Raw genomic sequence first — 23413 nt, 5'->3', positions numbered from 1 at the left:
CAGAGAGGAATTATCAAAGTCAAGGAGCGAGCAAGGATTAGATGGAGGTCCATGAGCCGGGACTCCAGACTCCAGGTCCAGTTCTCTCTTCATTCCCCCAGGCAGCCTCTAATAACAATATTAATGGACAGTGGTCCAGTCTCATAATTTCCTCTAGGCCAGGAAGCTGCGTAGACTAGAGGCAGGTTTTGGGGGGTAATGAAACAACGAGGAATTAGGACAACTCACGTTGTTGGCATACTTGAATGTTCAAATAGCATAAGGTAGGGAGGGCAAGGATAGTTATTGCCATTTTCCATACGAAGAAACTGAAGCTCAGGGAAAGGAAGTGACTCGTCCAAGGCCACACAGCCAGGAAATGACCAGAGTTGGGATTCGAACTCATTTACTCATTCAACAAACATTTATTAAGCGCTTTTTACATGCCAGGTACTATGCTAGGGAAGCCGAGTTAAGTCTCTTGACTCTAAGACAATCCCTCTTTCCACCAAATCTCCATTTTGTTTCCAAAAGAATCAAGGCTGGCCCAGGAAGGGCTTGGTTCCATTTGTTTGGCCCCCTGAATGGCAGAGATGGAGCTCCTGCTGCCTCCTTCCTTTTGCTCCGGATGCCCCAAAGAGGAGAAGGCATGGAAGGGAACACAGCCTTCTCTTCCTGGTAGCCTGGGGTTCCCAGACTCCAGATTTCATACAAACAAGAGCTGGGGGGAAAGCATGCCCTATGTTTGAACCAGTGTAGAATTCTGCTTCTCCCCCAGTCATTAGTCCCATGCCCCGTTACCATCCTGGAGGAGGCAGACCCTCTCACCTCTTCCAGGGTGTTCATCTGAGAGGCCACCTTGTTGATGTAAGCGTGGACTTTCATCAGGTCCATACTGTACAACGTCCCTTCCAGGAGGTCAACCATGGACTGGAGCTATAAAGGAAAAAGGCCACAGTTTTCCTCCAAATCTCCAGACTTCACACCCAGGCCCCTGCCTGGGGCCCCAAACTGTGTCAGAAGATAGTGAGCTCACTGTCAATGGAAGTATGTGAGCAGAAGTTAGATAAATGCTTGTTGGGGATGGTGTAGAGAGGATTTGTGTTCCAGTGAGGGGTTGGACCACATGACCTCTGGCTCAGGAAGCTTTGACAGCAACAAAGGAGAGCTCTACAAACTATTTCCATCACTTTCAATCTCTCAGCCACTGGGGCTCCATTGCTGTTGAACCAGCATCAGTTTCCATCAAGAATCTACTACTATTATCTGAACAGCTGTCATGGAAAAGAGGGATGCGATTTATTCTGCTTAGCTCCAGGTGCTGGACCGGAAGCAATTGGAGGAAGTTACAAGTCACTGGAAAGGCTTGCCTAGAAGATAGTGAGTTCCTCATCATTGTGGGGATTCAAGCAGAGGCTGGATTTTGTAACAGAGAGATATACACTGGGTAGGGATTGGACTAGATGACTTCTGAGGTCTACACTTCCCATACGAGGGCTCCTCGATACTTTGGTTTTAAGGAAAATTGGTCTAGTGGAAAGAACGTTGGAGCAGGACTCAGCAAACCTGGGTTCCAGTCTGGAGTCTGCCACCAGCTCATAGTGTGACCCCAAGGAAGTCATTTCCCCATCCTTGAAAAGTCTAGTTTTCTTCTCTGTAAAATGATATTATTAGACTAAGATTCCTTTCAGTCCTGGCAACGTCTCTTCAAGTACTATGTTCTAAAGTACTTCTCAACCCTAACATTCCATTTTCTAAGGTCTCTTATTACCTTAAAGCTCTTACAGTTTATGTTCTAAGATCCCCTCCAGGGCTCACATTCTATGTTCTAATGTCCCCTCCAATCCTCACATTCTATGTTCTAAGGTCCCCTCCAGGGCTCTGTAATGGTAATGTAAATGGGAAGATCTTTCCCACCCATTAATAGGCCCATGTGACCTGCTTAAGTCACAGGGAAGCCTAAGTCCCATGAATTTGAATCACATGAAGCCTGTGGTGGGAGGAGCTTGCCAAATGGGCAGAGCAGGAAGGGTGGAGCAAAGCTGAGAGGAAGCTGGTCAGAGCAGTCAGAGCTGGGAAAGAGAGAACAGGCAGAGGAACTAGTGTGAGTGAGAGAGGGAGTGTTTGCTTGAGGGTGTTCGTTTGTGGGAAGGCCCTAGTGGGAGGGCTTTGGGATGGCAGTGCCCCCTGCGTTATTAATGCGTATAGATTTCTTTGTTGCTATGATGGATTTGGCTTTCTGGTGTCTGAATAAAGGTTTTGGTTCTGTCTTCCAAGCAGAGAGTCTGTTATATTTTGTGATTCAGAGCTACGCCAGCATATTCATAGCTGCCATAGGTGCTGTGAATATTGCAGTGGGGCTATAGGCTCACATTCTATGTTCTAAGGTTCTCTCCAGCCCTCATGTTCTATGTTCTAAGGTCCCCTCCAGCTCTCACATTCTATGATCTAAGGACTATATTATATATTCTAAGGACCTTTCCAGCATTAACAATTTCTATATTTTAAGGTCCCTTCTAGCCCTCTAAGGGGCCTTCTAGCTCATGGTCTATGTTCTCAAGTTCCTTCAGTATTCATAGTTTGGGTTCCAAGACCCATTTCAACTTTTTTTAACCCTTAACATTTTCCATTCTGGGATTCCTTCCAAGTCTTCACAATTTGTGTTTTAAGACACCTTCCTGCTCTAAGCTCCCTGGTAGCCCTGCTGGTCGACATCCCAAAGGCCCTCCCAGTTCTAACAATTTATGTACTACAGTCCTTTAAGCTGTAACATTCTGTGTTGCTTCCTTCCAACCTTAAAATTCTGTTTTAAAGTCCTTTCTAGTCATTGCATTCTACGTTCTAAGAACTATTCTAGTTCTAAAAGTCTACATTCTAAGGTTTCTTGTGGCCAATGGTGCATGAGGGCCAAAAACCAACCCCTCACAAGAGCCTAAAGCTGGGGATTTCCTATGTTTGGTGGGTTGGGGTCCCCTCCTCAGAGCCTACCCTCTGCCTTGAGGCCTGGGGACTCTTACTGCTTTCAGCTCCCCTCCCTTTTCTTGGTCCTATGCCCCCTTCCTGCCTGCAAAGCTGGCTCCTTCCCACGTGTGTTTGATGTTACTTTGCCTGGTCTGGGAGCCAAGAGGGAAACAGAACCCACACCCTTTCCCTCATTGACACTATGTCTCAGGTCTCCTCCCCACACCAAACTGGAAAAATGACGAGAAAAAAAAGCACACACCCAGGACATTGTCCTGACTGACCTTTAACTGAAGTCAGTGCTCCCTTGGAAGGGCTGGCATGAGAAGCCAAAGGACTTATGGGTGGGGGAAGGTTATCACACAAAACAGCTCTTGTTGGGGGGAGGGACATCAAAGGCCATGCATGACTGCAGAAGTAGCTGCTCCCGGCTCCTCTCCTCTCTCCTCCGCCCCCATCCCTGAGAATACTCCATTTCCCCAACTCTTCCGTATTTTCCACTGGGTTCCCACCTGCCTTTCCAACTTCCTTGATGTATGCGCACCCCATCCCGCCAGTTCTCCAAAGAACCACATGGGCAATAACTGTTCCTCAGTCCCTCTAACTCTTCCCTCCCTACTATCTGCCATCTCATGACATTTGTTTCTCCTTCCAAAGTCTTGGCGAGGCTGCCCTTCTCTGAAAGCCTCCTAAATCTCCAGCCTCAATCACATTTATCCCTCCCTTCGACCAATGCACACAGGAAATGTGGGTCTGACTCTTCCTCTTTACTTAGGCCCCAAGGGACAGAGCTGATCCTTGGCTCCCTGGCTCAGTCTTCTGAGGCTGGAGTCTGACTCATCCCTCTCCCCCCCAACCCCCAAAAGAGGGCCTAAGATCTAGGACCTGGAGAAACACCCTTACTAAGAGTCTGGACGGAAGACAGAAGTGAAAAACAGAGCTCTGCCCAAACCCTAAACAAAAAGAATGCACAAGCGACTCCCTGGAATTTCCCAGACAGATACTGAAAAACCCATGTGCTGCTAGCAGAGAGAGCAGAAAGTTCAATGTACTAGAAGTAAGAAGGCCTGTATTCTGAGCTTCAATCTTAATTAGCTGTGTAACCCTGGACAAATCTCTTCCTCTCTCTGGGCCTCAGTTTCTTTATTTGTAAAACAAAGGAATCAGACTAGTTAACCCCTAGAGTCCCATTTTTTGTTCTAAGGTTCTATTCCATGTTTTATTTCCTAACATTCTATGCTCCATAGTCTTACTCCAAGTTGAACATTCTACATTCAATGTCCATTTCAGTTTTAATTTTCATCACAGTTTCACACTGCAGGGATTAATGGAATGTGGCACCCCCACAATCTGGAAAATCTGTGTCAAATTTTTTGGCCCTCCCTTTGTACCAGAAAAGAACTCTGAATTTGTTATTTTTCTTTCATGAGGTATTTACAGTACCTTATTATAAAATTTGGGCTGATATTATACAATACACACTCTCTCTCTCTACATATGTGTGTATGTATGTTTTTGCATGTACGTTACATATGTTTTATGCATTTCTGAGTTTCTACACTATTTCCGCGTTGCCTGTTGGCCTTTGTGTATCATCTGTAGCTTCCGCCAAACTCCTAAAAATTTCCCATTTAATTTCTTATGCCAACCCATGATATATTGAAACCACAACGGGGAAAGTAGCAATGTGGAAGGGATAACTGTATTCTAAGGTCCCTTCTTCTCTAACACTATATAATTCTACAATTTACTGAGATTAGAGATTAGGGAATTTGTTAAGATTGGCGATTTTACACTGGAACAGTGATTTGCCATTTTGGTTGAGTGTGATAAACCAGGACTTACTGCTGAGTATTGAGGGGTTCCCTTTACAGGTCCTGTAATCACCTGAATCTGGCCCCCGGACCTGCCTCCCTTCCTCCAGTCTTTCCACCACCCAGCCACTGTGGCGGCTTCTCTTTCCCCAGGGCGAGTGCCTGCTCTGCCCACCCCACATACCTTGAAGAGTTCTGGTGCTTGTTTCTTGATCTTTTCCATCTTCCACTCGTTCTCGCAGGGGTTGAGAGAGGAAGGGGGCGCTGTGCAGGAGCAGCGGCAATCAGCCCCAGAACTCACAGTTTCCACTGTGTAGAAGTCCTCCACTCTCATACTCCCACTGCGGACGCGGCTGCAGGCGTCTTTGCTCAGGGGTCTCAGGATGCATTTGCAGCGGCAGTCGGAGCCCTCAGATGTCATCTGAACCTGTTCCGTATCACCGAAAACCTGGAGGGATAGCAGAACAGAGGTCCCTGGGGAGAAGGCCCAAAGATAGACTGGGCCCTGGGGAGGGAAGTGTCTATTTAACCGACAGGCCAAATAGGCACATGAGTAGTAAGGGCCACCACCATTAGTGAAGTTGAAGGCTTCCTCCTCTCTTCAGTAGAAAAATTTCCCTTTTATGGGAAGCAAAGAAGTGACAACTGGATCTATTCTGGACCTGATTCTCACCAACAAAGAACTGGCTGCCGAATTAGAAATATTAGAAATATTGACCACGTTGGGGGGGGGGCGTGAATCACCACTCACTCCATCTTAAAATCTCTTATGGAGAAGGAGAGGAGATGCAGGTATAGTCTGACAGGCATCCTAGATTTTCAGAGAAGAGATTTCAAAGCGTTCAGAGAAAGCTAGGTAGGAACCTGCTGCCTAAAATTCTACAGGGAAAGTCAGTCCAAAGGGGATGGGAAGCTCTCAAGAACAAAATTCTGAAAGTAGAAACAAAGAGAAACAACTCCAATGAGGAGGGAAAGAAGGTGTCCTCTATGTCAGGGGTTCTTAAACTTTTTCCACTTGAGACCCCTTTTCACCTAAGAAATTTTTACATGTTCCTGGGTATATAGGCCTATAAAAAAATTATACAAATGAAAAGTTTACTGATAATAAATCATAAAGAAACTTATTTTAAAATGATTCTTTGATATACATATAATTTTACCATTTATTAAAGATGAAAGCAAATTTGCATTTTAATGAGAAGGTTGTGCTTGTTTATTTTTACATAAAGAGTTAAATCTTGGTGGAATATTTGATACTGCAGGGTGTTGAGCATCTTCAACATTTTTCAGAGTTGACTGGTATTTTGATTTTATAATCATCAACGCTGATAATGCCACTTCGCGTAAATATATAGTACAAAATGGCAGAAGTTTGCTTAGGGCCATTTCAGAAATTGTTGGAAATTCTATCCTAATCCCAAACCAAAATTCACTTAATGATTTTGTATATCCAGTAAAAATACTACAATTCACAACATACAATAGTCTCGAATCTGAGCCAAGGTGTTTCCAGCAGTGTTTTTGTTGCATTAAGTGTGTTACATATGGTGTGATGGCATGCGCAGTGCAAAGTGTTCAGAACCAGGGCTGCAGTGAAGTTGCACAGTACAACACAGGCAAGTGCTGCCAGAAGCACCTTGGTTTCATTATGGGTTTGGTTTTGAATTAATTTTTGGTCATTGCACATTTAGGAACCTTTTATTGTTGCCAAATTTTTTGTGATCCCTACATTCAGAAACCCCATATCAGGTCTCAACCCACAGTTTATGGAGCACTGGAATATAAAGATCAATGTAGACTTTAAGGAGGATACAAAGGTGGTAGAAGCAAGGATAGGTAATAGAAGTAAAGTGTTGCAGGGTCTTGTAAGAAGAGTGTCAAGAATGTGAAGGTTCTGAACAAGCCAAGGCTGAGCATGAAAAAAGCATTTTAGTTTTATCAGGCAAAAGAGAGAGGAAGCAGGGACAGCTAGGTGGCCCAGTGGATAGAGCACTGGCCCTGGATTCAGGAGGATCTGAGTTCAAATCCAACCTCAGACACTTGATACTTACTAGCTATGTGGCCCTGGGCAAGTCACTTAATCTCCAATTGTTGAGACAGAGAGAGAGAGAGAGAGAGAGAGAGAGAGAGAGAGAGAGAGAGAGAGAGACCCAAGAAAAGATAGGACAGCTATTCAGGAGGGTTGGAACAAAGATAAAGGATAATGGAGAGAAGGCAGAACTACTCAACTCATTTCACTTCTCCTTTCTCTATTAAGAAACATGATCTTGGACTGGAAAACAATTAATAAGGAATTGGAGCCCAAGTTAAGTAAGGAGATAGTAAGAGAATGCTTGACTGCCCGTGATGAATTTGAGTCACCAGACCTGAATGCATTACATCCCAGAGGACTGAAGGAAGAAGCAGGTGTAATTATTGTGCTAGCTGCAGAGATCTTTGAAAGGCTATGGAGAATGGGATTTATGTTTCAGGACTGAATATGAGCAAATATCCCAATTTTCAAAACCAGGAAAAAAGTGGAGTCTGTCATCTAAAGGGCGCTGAGCTTGATTTCAGTTCCTGGAAAAATCCTAGAAAATACATTAAAGAGATGCGTTGTGAACATCTAGAAAGGCAAGCAGCGATGAGCATCAGACTGCATGAATTCCCCAAGAACGTGTCTTGGCAGACCAGCCTCACATCCTAACAGCATGGTACAGAGGAAAAGCCCAAGATCTGCCACTTTCTGTGGGTATGAGGGCGGGGCAGTTGTCTCATCTGTTAAATGAGGGAGGGAGGGAGACTGGACGACGGCTGAGGTTTCTCCCTGCTCTAAATCTATGATCCCGTGACCATAGCAGGCAGCTAGGTGGTGCAGTGGATAGAGCACTGGGTCTAGAGTCAGGAAGACTTGAACTCAAATTCAGCCTCAGACAGTCACTAGCTGTTTAACCCTGAGCAAGTCACCTGACTTACATTTGCCTCGTTTTTCTCAAATGGAAAATGGAGACCATAATAGCACCTATCTCCTACAGTCATTGTGGGGATCAAATGAAACAATATTTGTAAAGCGCTTAGCGCGGTGCCTGGGGCTCAGCAGGGGCTTAGTAAATACTTGTTCCCTTCCTACGATCCCTCCCCCGTCCCCTTTTTTTTGGACAGGATTCCTTGATTGATAGATTATGGAAATGTCATAGACGCTGTAGACCTGATCTCAGCAAAGCATTTGACAACGTCTCTCATGCTAACCTTGTGGACGAGATGAAGAGTTGTGGGCTATACGAGAGTACAGTCTGGTGATTCAGACCTAGCTGAATGAGTCCTAAAGATTTCGGAGGTGGGAAAGGGAGGGGAATAAGCATTTGTCCAGCATCTGTCAGGTGCCAGGCCCTGGGCTAAGTGCTTTAGAAATATCTCCTTCCATCCTCATGACCACTTTGTGAGGTAGGTGCTGTTAGCATTCCCATTTTACAGTTGAGGAAACTGAGGCAGACAGTGGTTAAGTGACTTGCCCAGAGTCACACAGCTAAGTATCTGTCTGAGGCTGGATTGGCACTGAGGCCTCCCTGACTCTAGGCCCAACACTCTATCCACTGAGCTACCTAGTTCCTTCAAGGTCAATATCAACTTGGAAGAAGGTCTCCAATGAAGAGGGCCCCAAAGTTCTTTCCTGGGTTTTATGCTTATTTGACCTTACTATAAATAACCTGGATAATGGTATGGATCGCATGCTTATCGGATTTGCAGATGGAATAAAACTCAGGGGGATAGCTATTTCAATGATGGAGCCAGGATCCCAAAAGGCCTCCATGAGCTGGAACAATGGATTGAATCAAATAAGATGAAATTTAATAGAGGTAAGGATAAAGCCCTACACTGAGATTAAAAAAAAAAGTCCTAGTTCTTGTGAAGAAGATCTGGAGGCCTTAGTGGACTGCAAGCTCAGTTCAACATGACAGTCAGCAACCTTAGGTTGGATGAGGAGGAGAATGGGGTCCAGAGTTTGGGCAATGATAGCCTCACTGTTCTTTATCCTGGTCAGGACCCATCTGGAAGGCTGTGTTCAGTTCTGCCTGCCATGTTTGAGAAAGGAGTAAAAAGTTAGAGAGAGCCCAGAGGAAGGCAATCTGGATGGTAAGGAACTTTGAGATCATGCTACGTGAAGAATATCAGAAGGAACAAAAACATTTAGCTTGGAGAAGATTTGAGGGGCTGGGAGGGAGGACCATGATAGTTACCTTTAAATAAAGTGTCATGTGGAAAAAGGATTAGACTTCTGCTTTAGACTATCACAAAATGAGAATAGCTACAGGTAATCTAAGCATTCCCAGATAAAAAGACATAAAGGTATAAAGGGAAGGGCCCTGCAATGAGATTCACAAGGCCTGGCATTGAGCTCTGGTTCTGATACATAACAGTCGTGGTCTTGAGCAAGTAGTAGCCATAAGAACTATGCCTTAAAGGGTCCTTAAAGATCCTCTCGAGGTTCCCCACTCCCTAGCCTGTCCTCCATTTTAAAGATGAGGAATCCCAAGCCCAGAGGTAGTAAGCAGTAGAGTGAGGATTTGAACTCAGACCCTTTGACTCCAAAAGCAATGCTGGTCCCTTACCCCTTCTGAGTCTTAGGTTCATCTTTAGATAAATAGGGTTAATAATCCTCATACCTCTGAACACAGGGCTGTTATGAAAAAAGTATTCTGTAAACTTAGGAGGTAACATGTTGAAATGAAAAATATGCTGGCTTTGAATCCCAGCTCTGTTACATGAGTGATACTTCCTTTCCCTGGACCTCAGTTTCCCCTTCTGAAAAATCAGAGGGTTGGACCAGATCATCTCTACGGTCTTTTCTAGCCGTAAATCCTATGATTCTGTGAACTGTAAAGGACTGGAGAAATGTGAGCTATTAATGGGAAGATCACTTCCACTCCCCAACTTCAGTTCTTTATCTGCAAAATGGGGATGATGATATTTGCATTGCCTACCTCATAAATGCTGCTAGGAAAAAAAGCATTTTGTGATCAAGTACAGGAATGCAGGCTCATTGCTTTTGTGATTTGTTTCGGATCGCCAATTCTATAGTGGTGGTGATTAATTAGGGTTCATCTTTTTAAAAGCTGCTTTTCCTAGAGATATTTCTTCAGGGTCTTGATCCCTGGACTTGAGTCTTCTCTTCCTTTTCTGGAGGAAGAGAAGCCCAGGAATAATGGTACGGCTCTAACCTCATAATCCCATGGGGAAGACAGGCTGATTCTGAGCAGGGAGCTCTGGGACTGCTGGAGCAAGTTTTTGGTAACAAAGACACTTTCCTGGCAAAACTTACTTTTGAAGTGGCCAGGTAATTATCTCCTACCTGTTAATGGTTAACAGCAGGCCAGGATGAGGGCTCAGTGTTTGCCACATTCCTCAGCCCCATGCCATTTGTGGGAGGAACTTCCAAATGCTAATTCCATCTAATCAATCATGGAAGCATATATGCTACCTGGGTTGGAAGGGACATTAGAACACGGATTGTTAAAACAAAGAAGTTTGAGTATCAGAATGAAAAGGGAGCTTAGACACAGAACCTTAGATAGGGCTTTAGAACATCGAGGATCGGAAATGGAAGGGACCTTAAAACATACAATGCTAGAGCTGGAAGGGATGTTAGAACACAACATCAGAGCCTAGTTTAGACTTCACTAGATTAACCCCCTAATTTTAGTTAAGAAAATGGAAATCAGCCTCGAGAGGGCTATGAATCCTGCCCACATCACACAGATGATTAGTGGCAGAGCCAGCCCAGAAGCCAGGTCCTTTGACTCCCGCTCTAGCTCTCTGCACTAAATGGGGCTGACTCTCAAGCCTGTATGATCAGCCCTAAGGGTCTCCAGAGTCTCAGAGAGTCTGTGTCCTGCTGGTCTCTAGGTTCCCTGCTTCTGCCCCCTCACAATCCCAGCCTGTGCCTCTCTGGCCTGGTCTGATGGGGCCCTAGCAAAAGGGGAGCTGACAGAGATTGGGTGTGGGGGACTTAACTGGAGCCTCCCCCATTACTGGGCAGGAAAAGCTGTTTAGCTCATCTGCCCAAGCAGCGACCATCTGCTACATTCTTTCCCTCAGTGATGAGGTGCAACGTCCTATGTGGTGCAGGGAGGTTGGCAGGACTTACTCAGGCCCACTGGTGGGTCAGTTTTCAAGCTGGCCTGGAAATAGCCTTTGGTAACAATCCTGGGTTTGGTCCAGGAGGGGAGCCCCTCCTCACCCCACCCCAAGCCAAATCCTGCCCAGCTGGCTCATGCCTCCTATCCCCCACCCAACTCCTGTTCCCTCCTACCACCCATCTTTCCACTTGACTAAGGACAAAGCCTCCGTATTCGGAGGTGGAGCTGACTCTGAATTCCTTCCTCTCCTCCACTAATTTACACAATGAAGGAAGATTCCTAAAAACCGATTGTTAGAGCTGGACCAAATCTCAAAACATAGAATGTTAGAACATGGAACATAGAAGATTAGGGGCTGGAAGAGACCTTAGAACACAGACTGTTAGACTCTAAAACAAAGAGTGTGAGAGTTGGCAGTGACCTTAGGGGTTTAGCTTCTTTGTCCAAACCATTCATTTTAAAGAAGAGGAAACGGAGACCCAGAAAGAGAGAAAGCACCTTTCTTAAAGTTAGAGCTAAATAGGAGCAGAGCTAAGATTCGAACCCAGTTCTTTTGCCTCCCAGTCCAGGGCTCGTCCCAGGACACTACTCCCCATAAGGGGTCAAGAGAACTTTTAAATGACTGTGTTCCAGGCATCCTGGGGAGTCTTGGTGACTCTTTATAACTGGCTCTTTTTCTTAATCCTGTCATCCCTCCAGGCAAACCCGGAAAATATGTTTCTCTAAGTCCAGATATCCCTGGTTCCCACTCTCGTCTTTCACTCCCACCCCCCTGCTACCCTCGAAACAAAACTCCTCGCTGCCCACATAGACGGCTGCTGTCCTCATTTTCTCGGTGGTTTTTATATAAACAGGACCCTGAATGCTTACAAGTAGTTCACAATGGAATCCAAAAACCATCAGGGGGAAAATTAGTGGTTTTACTGAAAACGAGTCAATTAGATTCTAAGATGGATCAAATTCTACACGGACCATTGGTGCCAAAGAAAGTTGCTAGTCTCCCTTTCTATCCCTTTGTATTTCCTCTCCAACCCCTCACCTCCTTCCATAAGGCCATCCTGCCACCTACTTGGAAGGTGATTCTGTACTCAAAGCCTGAAAATCTGGCCTCTGGAGCTCTTGCCTGGGACAGTTTAGTTACTTTAAAATTAAGCAATGGGGCCTGATTTACATATAATGCAAATCACCTAATTGTGGACATACCACCCCAGTCAGTTCCAATCTTTTTGGTCTTGTGTCTCTCTCTCCACCCCCTGAATGCTAAACTTGGGGTCAGTTGGCATGGGTATGAGTCCTAACTCTCACATTTACTAGCTCAGCAATTCATGTCACCTCTCTGACCCTCAGTTTTCTCATCTGTAAAGTAGAGAAAATAATCCTTACTTCCTACCTGCCTCAGACGGATGTTGGGAAAAAATGTTTTGTACATCTTAAAACACTACAGAGGGTTCTTAACCTGGGTACGCAACTTATTTTTTATATTTTGATAACCATATTTCAATATACTAGGTTTCCTTTGTAATTTTATATTTTATTTATTTTTAAATTTGTATTTTTTAAACCAAATGAGATAATATTTGTAAAGTGTTTAGCACAGTGACTGGCACATGAGTGGCTCTTAATAAATGCTTGCTCCCTTCCCCCTTATTTTATGCATTTAAAAATATTATTCTGAGAAAGGGTCCATAGGCTTTACCAGACTGGTAAAGGGATACATGACACAAATAGGTTAATAACCCTGGACTAGAGGATCTCTAAAGTTCTTTCCAACTCTCAATCTTTTAGTACTCCTATTACTTCTCTTACTACGCTTCCTCCTCTTCCTTCTATTCTTCTTCTGCTTCCTCCTCCTCTGCTCCCTACACCTCTCCTTCCTCCTATTAATACTACTACTCCTGCTCTTCCCCCCCCATTACTTCTACTACTCTTCCTCCTCCTCCTCCTCTCCCTACTCCTATTAATGCTACTATTCCTGCTCCGCACCCCCCCACCTCCCTCCTATGACTGTTCCCTGGGAGATCTCATCAACTCTCAATGCTTTAAATACCTACCTTGCTAACCACTCTTCAACCTCGTTCACCACTTCCTTTTCTTTCTCCTGCTTCCTAAGCATAAGTTCATAGGGTCATAGCTTTGGAGCTGGAATGAAACTTAAAGGTCATTTAAGTGCTTCCCTCTCATTTTATAGATGGGGAAACTGAGGCCAAGAGAGGTTACCTGACTTCCAATGTAAGGGACAGATCTGGGATTTGAACCCAGATTCTCTGACTCCAATCCAGCTATCTTCAATGCAACCTTCTATGTGAATCCTTTCCTGATCCCTAAACTGCTAGAGGTCTCCTTCCCCAAACTACCTTATTTATATAACATATTCATTTTGGATATATTTTGGATATGCTTATATAAGCCAAATGGTCTCCCACCTCTAGCATAAGCTCCTGGAGGAATGCTTAACAGAGTGCCTAGCACACAGTAGGTGTTTAATAAATGCTTGTTGATTGACCGTACCCTCTGCTGAGCCCTGACACTCTCTCAGACTCTCTTCTTTCTCTATACATTCTCCCTTTGTAATCTAATTCATTCCCATGGGTTCAATGATTGCTTCTATTTAAATGAGTCCCAGTTTTATAGTCTTGATCTCCTTTCTGAGACTTAAATCCATGTGTTGAACTGACTGCTGAATAGCTCCAACTAATTTTCGTACCGGCACCTCAAACTCAACATCCCCCAATCTGCATTCATCGTCTTCCCTCCACTGCCTACATCTGCTCTTCTCCATGACTTCTCTATTCATGACAGCACCATCTGTATTTGGTCACCTAGACTGGGAACCTTGACTCCCTCCACCAATGCCCTCACATTCAATCAGGTGCCAACCTGTCTTGAGGGTTCCTTCAAAAAGTCTCTTTCAAGACTTTTTTCCTCTTCTTTACTCCTGCTATGATCACCCAAATTCTGGTAAAGTGGAAAGAGCAGTGACTCTGAAGTCAGAAAACCTGGGTTCAAATTTAATTTCTGATAATATAACTTTGATGACTTTCGGCAAATGACTTAAGCTCCATGGGCCTCGGTTTTCTCATCTGTAAAATGATGGGGAGATGTGATGATTTCTGAGATCCCTTTCAGGTCTACATTGATGTTATTATAACAAAGTGGTCTCCCTCTTTATCCTTCCAGTTCATTCTTCATACAGTTGCCAGTTTCATCAGATTGAGAGCTGGATTCCTAGTGACTTGCTTATGATCACACAAGCAGTAAGTAACAGAACCAAGATTTGAACTCTGAGTCTTCTGGCTCTAAATCCAGTCCTCTCTTCATTATACACACTGCTTCCAGGCTCAAGGCACAGCTGCAAGGATGCTTTTTAAAAATCCCATGCCTCCTCACTGCCCACACGCCTCAGCCTATTATACAAGGCTCTCCACCCAACTCTCTAGTCTTGTTTCCTATTACTTCTCCGGTCTAAATGAACTATCCAGTCCAGTCAATATTTTCCTGGTTTTCTCTGTCAAGAAGAATGATCTTTGGTCTGGAAAGGACTGAACAAAAATGGTTAACAGGGAGTTGAACCTAAGATAAATGAGGAGATAGTTAAGAGAGTACCTAGCTTGATGAGTTCAAGTCACCTGACCTGAATGAAGTCGATCCTGAAGTACTGAAAGAATAATCAGATGCCACCATGTAATTATTGTCAGTGATTTCTGAAAGACTGTGGAAAATGGGATAGGTCCCATAGGACTAAAGAAGGGCTAACTCTGCTTTAATTTTCTAAAAAAAGTTCAGTGCAGAGGTGGGGAGCCATGGGTCTTGGACCCTACAGATAACTGAAGCTTGATTTCAATTCCTGGAAAATTCTAGAATATATTATTGAAGGGATGACTTGTCAACATCTAGGAAGGAAAACAATGATGACCAAGAGCTGCTATGGTCTCTTGGAAAAAAGGTCATGACAGACAAACCTCATTTCTTTTTTCTTTTGTTGGGGGCAGGGGTTGGGTTCAAAGACTGCTAGATCAGGGTAATATAGCAACCATTCTACAGGATGGAGAGATGAGAGTACAATCAGGTAGATTCACATCTGGTTCAACAACTGGTCTTAAAGAGTCGTCATTCATGGGTAGATGTCAACTTGAAAGAAGGTCCCTTGTGTAATGCCCCACAGGCCTATCCTGGGCCCTATGCTGTTTAACATTACTATAAACGACTTGCATGACTGCATGGATGGCATGCTAATAAAATCTGCATATGACACAAAACTTGGTAGGATAGCTAATACATTGGATGACAGAACCAAGATCCAAAAAGACCTCCATAAGATGAAATTTAATAAAATAAATACAAAGTTCCCCACTTGGAATTTAAAAAAAAATCAATTCCACAAGTATATAACAGGGGACATGTTGTGATTAGATGACAGTTCCTGTGAAAAAGGTCTGGGGGTTTTAACGGATTTCAAGCTCAATGGGAGTCAGGAGTGTAACATGTTAGCCAAAAAAGCTAATAAGATCTTGGGCTTTATCAAGAGAAGCATCTTGGGAGATAAATTGGGAGAAGGCCATGTTCTGATCAGTGGTCAGATCACTTCTAGAGTACTGTATTCAGTTCTGGGTACCACATTTTAGAAACTAATTCATTGACCTGAAGAAGTTGAAGAGTAGGGCAACCAGGAGGGCCAAGAATCTTTTGACCATGTATAAGGTTAGTGGGGAATAAGATCTTCCCTGTCCATCAATAGGTCTCATGTAGAGCTCCCGAAGGGAAGCCTGCTTGCTTGTAGGAAGGCTTACAACCCTCTGTTAATTTCTACTTAGGCACTGAGTCAGGAGGGTTCTGACACCAAACCTATTAGCTGAAAGAGTATATATTTTGAGGGGTGAGCTTTTTGCTTTGCGGGCTCACTTACAAGAAGGATACTGTGATTCCCTGGTCGAGACTCTGAGTGGCCATATTGTTCAGAGCTCTTGACTGCTCGGAGGTAAAGGCTCCCTTGATTCAGTGGTGGATGTAAAGTATATATAGCAATATTGTTTTGAATTCAGGCAGTAGAACCCTGTCTGTTGGTCTTTATTTCTCTTCTCTGTAGTTCTTCTGTTTGTATTTTATGTAATTAAAGAAGATTGTTGACCCCTGAAACAGCTGTCTTTCCTCGTAAAGCAGATAAAAGAACCTGCACTAGCAGCCATCCTGGGTATGCCAGTGTGGTTGCCATTACACCATGTCACAGAAGGAATGACACTGGATGAACTGAAGATAGTGAGTCTAGAGAAGACAAGACTCGGGGTTGGCAAGATAGCTGACTTCAAGTATTCAAGCCAAAGGGCTGCACTTGAGGACCTAGAGGGCCACCTGTGGCCTCAAGGCTGCAGGTTCACCACCCCTGGATTAAACATATTCTTCTTAACCTCAAATGGCTGAACTAGGAACAATGGCTGGATGTTGTAGAGAGGCAGATTTGGGCTCAACATAAGGACAAATTTCTTAACAAGTTACAGTTAACACAGTGCCTGGCACACAGTAGATACTTCATAAATGCTTATCAATTGACTGATCAGTTATTACTGTTCTAGGCACTAGGGATATAAATACAAGAAAAGACTCTCCCCTAGCAAGGCTCAAGAAGGCACCTTTCTCCCCTCTGTGTGGAGGGGAGGGGCTTTGGACCTGGGGCCCTACAGGTAACTCAAGACTGTTTGGATGCGTTGCTTAGTTCTGCTGACATGTAGTTAGTTTTCTCTCTGTTATTCTTTGTTATAAGGGATGGCGCTCTTGGAAGACAAAGGGAGAAAGGATACATTTGCAAATCTATCTGATGTAAAAACAAACATAGCAATAAAATTGTTGGAAAAAAAATTACAGCTCACCCCAGATGGAATGACCTGCCTTGGGAGATAGTGGGAGGTCTGTCCCTAGAGGTCTTCGGGTCAAACACTTGTTGGACATGGTACGGGGGATTCCTGGACAGCTAGAGATGGGACTGGTTGGCCTCTAAGGTTCCCTCTAATGCTGAGATTCTGTGATTGTGTCACAGAAAAAGTGCCCCCCCCCCATCTGGGTAGCCAGTATTCACTCCCTGAAATGCCTGCCATTTTCTTCTCTTGCCTATGTGAATCCTAGCCATCTTTCAGCTCACTTAATTACCTCACTTCCTCCAAGAAGCCTTCCCTGACTAACACAGCTCACAGGAACTTCTCTTTCCTCTGAACTCCTACATGACACATCTTGTCTGTGCCATTCAGCTGGCACTTAAAATCCAAGTTGGCACTTAAAATCCAACAAACAAATCTTTATCTCTGCTTTATGCAGAGCACTGCTCTCAGTGGCTGAGGAAGAAACAAAGTTTAGGTTAACTATATCGCAGCCCTTGTTGGGCTTACATTCTAACTGAGGAGTGACATAAATTATAGAATAATGGAAAGAGCACCGAATGTGGACATGGGTTCAAACACTAGTTCTATTACTGGTTGTGTAACATTGGGCAAATCACTTCCCTCTTTGGGCCTCAGTTTCTCCATGTATAAAATGGGGGATTAGATGATCTCTATAGTCCTTTCTACCTCCTGTGATTTTCTTTGTCCTGTCTGTAGATTATAAGCTCCACGACGAGAGGGACAGACCTGAAATAGACATAGTGTACAATCTATAAATGGCTATCCAGTGATTGGTTGTCAAAGTTCGATCCATGCTACAATACATTAAGCACAAAGAAATCCCCGGCCATCTTGTGTCAGGCTAGATCCATTCAGAATGGGAAAATTACTGGTTGGGGTCTGCTGTCAAGCCTGCAGGGCTTGAAAATCACCAGCTCTCAGTTGTTGGCTGATACCACCACATTTAGTTCTCTTCCTCTGAGGCAAAGTCAGAATCAAAGCTATTTCCTATCAATGTCTGTCTATCTGTCAGTCAAAGGAAATGCTGAGAGATCTGGCCCCTCCTCAACTGGAGCCAGTGTCTAGAGTTTGCCAGAAGTCAGGGTGTCTGTGCCCTACTTTATCTTCACCCTTACCTTCAACCACCCTCCCAGGACAAAGTTTTTCCAGGCTTGAAATCAGGGTCAACCTCACTGTCTGCCAAAAACACACATTTAGGCTCTGTGACCCTCTCCAACCAATCAATGCCTCCTTCCCTCCCACCTCTGCATGAATGAACTTCCAACTTTCTCAATCTAACTGGCTGTATGCCTCTCATTGTCTTTTTCTATCTCTTTCCTGGCTTGCCTCTTTTTCAGGTTTCCCTCTCTCCCTGTTTCCCTGGTATCTTTGTCTTCCCAGTTTCTCTCCTCGCCTTCCTTTTCTCTCCCTTCCTTCTTCTCTCTCCCTCTCTTCATCCTTCTCCTCCTCTCTTTTCCCTCACCTCCACCCCCACCACTTCCCACATTGTGAAGTCTTCAATGTCACAGGAGGGTCACATCGTATATACTTATGGCCAATAAACCACATCTAGTCTCCATGTCTTTTCAGGCTGGGGTAGGTGTAGAGCTTCAGGGGCTGTGAGGAGTAGGGGGTTAGGAAGAGCTGAAGCTAAAAACAGGCAGCAGCCAGAGGCCTTGCTAGAAGTACAGCTGGGTTCTCAGGATCAAAGGATTTCAGTTGGAAGGGACCTTAGAGATCATATAATCCAGCCCCCTCATTTTGCAGATCAGGAAACTGTGGTCTAGAGAGGAGTGACTTGGCCATGGTTGCAAAGGTGATATAAATGGCAGAATCAACATTTAAACCCAGGCCTCTGACTCCAAACCCAATGCTCCTACTTCACAATGTGAGGGAGAAGAGGGTGAAAGACTAAATGGGAGGTGAAACCTAAGAAGAACAGAACCCAACAAAGTGGGGAGAAGCCTTCCGGAGCTTGAGAGACCCCAGAAAGATTATCAGAAGGAGAGAAACTGAAAAATGGGGCTATTGCAGTGGGGTATGGAGGGACCACAGGGGTGTTTCCAGAGGCAAGGCTTTCAGTGGGGGGCAAAGACATAATGGTAGGAGTTGCTAGAAAGAGGAATCCCTAGACTAAGAAACACCTCAATTTAGCCCTGAGAGAAACCCCAAAGAGAGGCTCCCAGAGCAAAGAAGGGAGATGGGGGAAGGGTCCCTAGAGGTAGGTAGAAAAGGAACCTCAGACGAATTAACGGAAGGCAAAGGACCCTATTGTAGGTGCACCAAAGGCAGTGATTCAGAAAGGAAACTCTTCCCCCACCCCAGGCAGAGATAGGTATTCCTGAAGCAAAGGTGGCCTCATAGAGGGGTCCTAGAGGAGAGGGTCACTATTTGGGGTGAAAAGAAGCATCGCCTCCTTGGGGTGGAGGTCAGAGATCCCACAGAAGATCCCACATGCTCTGAGCCTGCCTTAAACCTGGCCCTGGCACTCATGGTCAGAAGAGTGGGGGGGAAGCGGTTGAGGGGGGTGAGGGGTGACAGCTGCAAAGAGCTTTTCCTGCTCCAGCTCGTCCTGTTTCCAATTACACCCCCGGGCGGAAACTCCACAAGTCAAAGAAGAGCCACCTAAGCCCAGGAGGCCATCGGGGCCTGGAACATGTGAGCAGAATCAGCCCTGCCCGATGCTGGGGGAAGGGTCTGAGCCAGGGCCACCTCCTGCCAGCTTCCTCCCCAGCCCCACCTGCTCCCCAGGGACTGCAGGGTTGGCCTGGAATTGAATGAAGCCTGGCATGCCTAGGGCTGAGAACTCCCCTGGCTTGTTACCAGCTGCTTCCTTCTCTCCCACCCCCAGTATGCTGTTGGTTATTTCAGTAGTGGCCTCCTTCCTCAGGCCTCTCACACCGAGTCATCACCAGCCAAAGAGAGGCTTCCTTCACCCCCACCCCCAGCTCATTGGTCTGACAGAGGACTCAGATTAGCCACAGCTCCATGTCCTACCCCAACCCCCAACCCTTGCAGAAACTTACACCTGCTGGGACCTGCTAGGCATCTAATCTGCAGAGGAGACTAGACTCATGGGATATGAAGGCTGTGAGAAATCATAGGATAGCAGAGTAAGAGCTGGAAGAGGTCTCCAAGGCCATCTAGCCCAACCCCCTCATTTTAGAGATGAGGAAAGAGGTTCAGTGATTTTCCCAATATCACATAGGTAAGTGACAGAGTAAGGATTTGAACTCGGGACTGTCTGATGCTAAATTCAGTGTGCCTTTCATGATATGCTTTTAGAGCAGAGAATGTTAGAATGTAAGATGTTAGAGCTGGAAATGACCTTAGAACATAAAATGTCAGACTACAAAACACAGAATAACACCAAAAGGGACTCTTCATGACATCATTTGGAGTTTTCTTGGCAAAGTTATTGAGTGGTTTGCCATTTCCTTTTATAGCTCATTTTTACAGATGAGGAAAGTGAGGCAAACAGGGTGAAGTGACTGGCTCAGGGTCACACGGGTAGTAAATGTCTGAAGCCAGATTTGAACTCAGAAAATGAGTCTTCCTGACTCCAGCACCAGCACTCTATCCACTTCACCACCTAGCTGCCCCCCAAAAGGGCCTTTAGAGATCACCTAGTGGAACACACCTTTGGATTTAGAATCAAAGGGACCTTAGGGATTTCTCAGTCCAACTCCGTTATTTTGCAGACAAAGAAACAGGTCAAAGAGGTGAAAATGACTTGTTGAAGGTTATATCACAACAAATAAGAAGCAGAGCTGAGATCTGAGCCCAGGTTTCTTTAATCCAAATGTGGCCTCGAGGCCATAGGTTCCCCACCCCTGTCCTAGCCCCTAGGGCTTTCAGCAAAGAAAGAGAACTTGGAAGCTTAGGTTTTATTTTTCACAGCAAGGACAGACTTAGATCATGCCTCTTCCTATGGACAGTGAAGATTCCTGTCTTTAGATGGCAGAGGTGCCTGGCTCCTCAAATGCCCACTCACCATAGCAGCTCCAGCCACAAAAGTCATCCACCTGGGACCAAGCTGTTTTGTTTGTGGTTTCTTAATTTTTTTTTAAACAAGTAAGTGATATTTGGCTAACACGGGAAATTTGGATTTTCATCTTCTTTTCTGTTTTTAATTTAAATTCTTCTGCCACAAGCCCACACAACCTCCTGCTCTGTTTAGAGAGACCTTGGAGGATGAAGGAGAAAAAGATGATATTTGGTTCTTGCATCTACGATGAAATGAATCAATGGAAATAGCTGATTCAGGAGACCCAGATACGGCCAAGGGCAAGGCACAGACTCAGAATGTTCTATTTAGACTACAGAATGTTAGGACATTGAACATTCTAGTCCATTCCCACTATTTCACAGTTGGGAAAACTGAGGTACAGAGAAGTAAAATGATTTGTCCAAGATCCCCTAGCAAGTTAATGGTAGATCTGGGAACGATTTTTTTTTTTGGCCTCACACAGAAACCAAGCTTCCCTCCTCCAAATCCAACCAACTCTCCAAGTTCAAACTAGCTCAAAGACCTCCGTTTCTCTTCTGCTTAGCCTAGTAGCCTAGGTAGCCAGAATTAACAGGAAAGGGCAAGAATCTGAAAGAGACAGATTTAGCCTGACATCCAGCACTTTGATCTTTATGACAATAAAAGGAGCTGCCTCACTAGAAGACTTCAACAGAAGGGTGGACCACTACTTGTTGAAGGTGTTTTAAAGGAGACTCTTGGTCAGATAGAAGCTGGACTAGATGACCCCCGAGGTCTCTTCCCATCCCGAGATTCTGTGATCCTTAACATTCTAGCTCCCATGGTTTGTGGGCCATGTTGGAACATTGCATTGGGGCAACTGGGTAGTACAGTGGACATAGCACTGGACCTGAAGTCAGGAACACCTAAGTGCTAATCCTGCCTCAGATGCTTACTAGTTATGTGAACCCTGACAAGTCTTTTGACCCCTATCTGCCTCAGTTTCCTCCTCTGTAAAATAAATAATAATAGCATTTCCCTCCCAGGGTTGTTGTGAGGAAAAAATGCAGTAATATTTTAAAAGTACTTTTAAAGTACTATATAACTAGTAGCTATTATTATGTTCTAAGTTCCTTTTCAACTCTTCCAGAAATTAAGTGAAATTCATATTCCCAGGGGACCTGAGCTACATCACCTGGCATGACAGGAGTCAGAAAAAAGAGGTCTAAGAAAAAGCACAGAGGATGACTCCAGTCCCATCTGCAAGTCTTTCTCTCCCCCCTCCCCCAGGAATGGCTCCATGGTCAATGGAAAGTCATCATTCACTACAGACAGGCATTGGTACCACTTTTTCCAAGTTATACTTTGCTGGTGAAAGCCCCACCAGAGGCTTTAGGTGAACTAGCCACCATAGGCTGTGGAAGACAGTCCTGCCTCCTTTTTCTTTCTATGCTCAGACAATGTTTTTGCCCTTTCCTGCTTTATTCCCTTTCCCTGAATTACCAGGGTCAATAGATGGATCTTTCTCCTCCACCCCCTTCTATTGGAGATCTAGTAGCTTATGGAGGGTCTTGCAGAATTAGAATGTAAGAGAGCTGGAAAAGATCTTAGAATGCAAAATGCTCTAACACAGAACCTTAGAATTTAGGACAAAGAATATTTGAGCTAGAAAGGATCTTGGAGGTCATCTGGTCCAAGTTCCTTATTTTACAGATTGAAAGGAAAAACAGCTCTAGTCTCAGATCCTGAATGCACTGTAATATTGTATTATTTACATAACTTAGGAAGAGTTTAAATTGATTGAGATGTGTGCCAGGTAGGGTAGTACTAAGCAAAAAAAGCACTGATCAAAATGTCCCCTTTCCAGGGTCCTCCTATCCCCTTTCCCAGGCCCCAGCCAAGAGTATTCCCTCCCTCTGCCAGGACCATAGCATTCCTTCTCCTGGTCACAGCACCACCCCAATCCAACACCAAGAAGCCACAGGGTCAGTTCCCCTGGGAGGGGTGACTGGCAAAAGAGCTTTTAACAGAGCACCAGTAGAAAACAGTGGTTCCAGAGGCACAGGGCTTTAGCAGAGGGCTGAAGAAGGGCAAGTCAATTTTCTTTTCTGGGCCTCAGTTTCCCCATCTTTAAAACTGGAGCAGGGCGAGTGTTGCCTTCTCAGGTCTTTTCAAGCTCTGACATTCTATATTCTAACATTCTAAGGCCTAAGGTCTCTCTTAACGCTGACATTCTGTTTTAAGTTTCCTTACAGCCCTGACATTCTATGTTCTAAGGTCCTTCCAGATCTTGACATCCTGGGATTCTTAAAGGCATGGTGACGAAGGGAGCCGGTGTGAGCACAGGAGCCACTTTCCCTGGGCTCCCTGGGTCTTACCTTGCTGTTGGCCCTCACTGAGGCGACGTAGAGCACCAGTGGCAACCAGAGCAGTCCGCGTCGGGCCATGGCTCGGGCTGGACAGGCTGGACAAGCCGGACAGGCGGCTGGGCTAGGCTCAGCTCGCAGTTAGGTCCCCGAAGCTCCCGCCGCTCTTTCTGAGCGCCCCGCCCTCGCCTGCCAGGCTTGTGTAGGGGCCGGACCAGGGGGTGGGGCTGGAGTGGCCAGCCCCACCCCCCTCATTCCCTTAGCCCTGGGGATCTAGGGTTGGGCCCCGGACGCCGCCCCGCCCCGCCTATCCCTCCGGCCCCCAACCCTCGGCCCTGGGACT

At 45.1% G+C, this 23413-nt stretch overlaps 1 protein-coding gene across 1 annotated transcript in view; it reads right to left on the bottom strand.

Moving 5' to 3' along the window:
• Window positions 1-23213, bottom strand: part of OLFML2A (olfactomedin like 2A) — a 43892-nt gene extending 20679 nt beyond the window's left edge. Inside the window, exons 1-3 of the mRNA XM_036752098.1 lie at window positions 23083-23213; window positions 4939-5202; window positions 808-915 (exon numbers count right to left, since the gene is read on the bottom strand). Coding sequence (XP_036607993.1) covers window positions 808-915; window positions 4939-5202; window positions 23083-23151 — 441 coding nt within the window. The 5' untranslated portion in view covers window positions 23152-23213. The remainder of the gene's footprint in view (window positions 1-807; window positions 916-4938; window positions 5203-23082) is intronic.
• Window positions 23214-23413: the final 200 nt, after the last annotated feature.

Source organism: Trichosurus vulpecula, chromosome 3 (assembly GCF_011100635.1).
Source record: "Trichosurus vulpecula isolate mTriVul1 chromosome 3, mTriVul1.pri, whole genome shotgun sequence".
Lineage (NCBI taxonomy): Eukaryota > Metazoa > Chordata > Mammalia > Diprotodontia > Phalangeridae > Trichosurus > Trichosurus vulpecula.
This window is presented reverse-complemented; position numbering and strand designations above follow the sequence as displayed.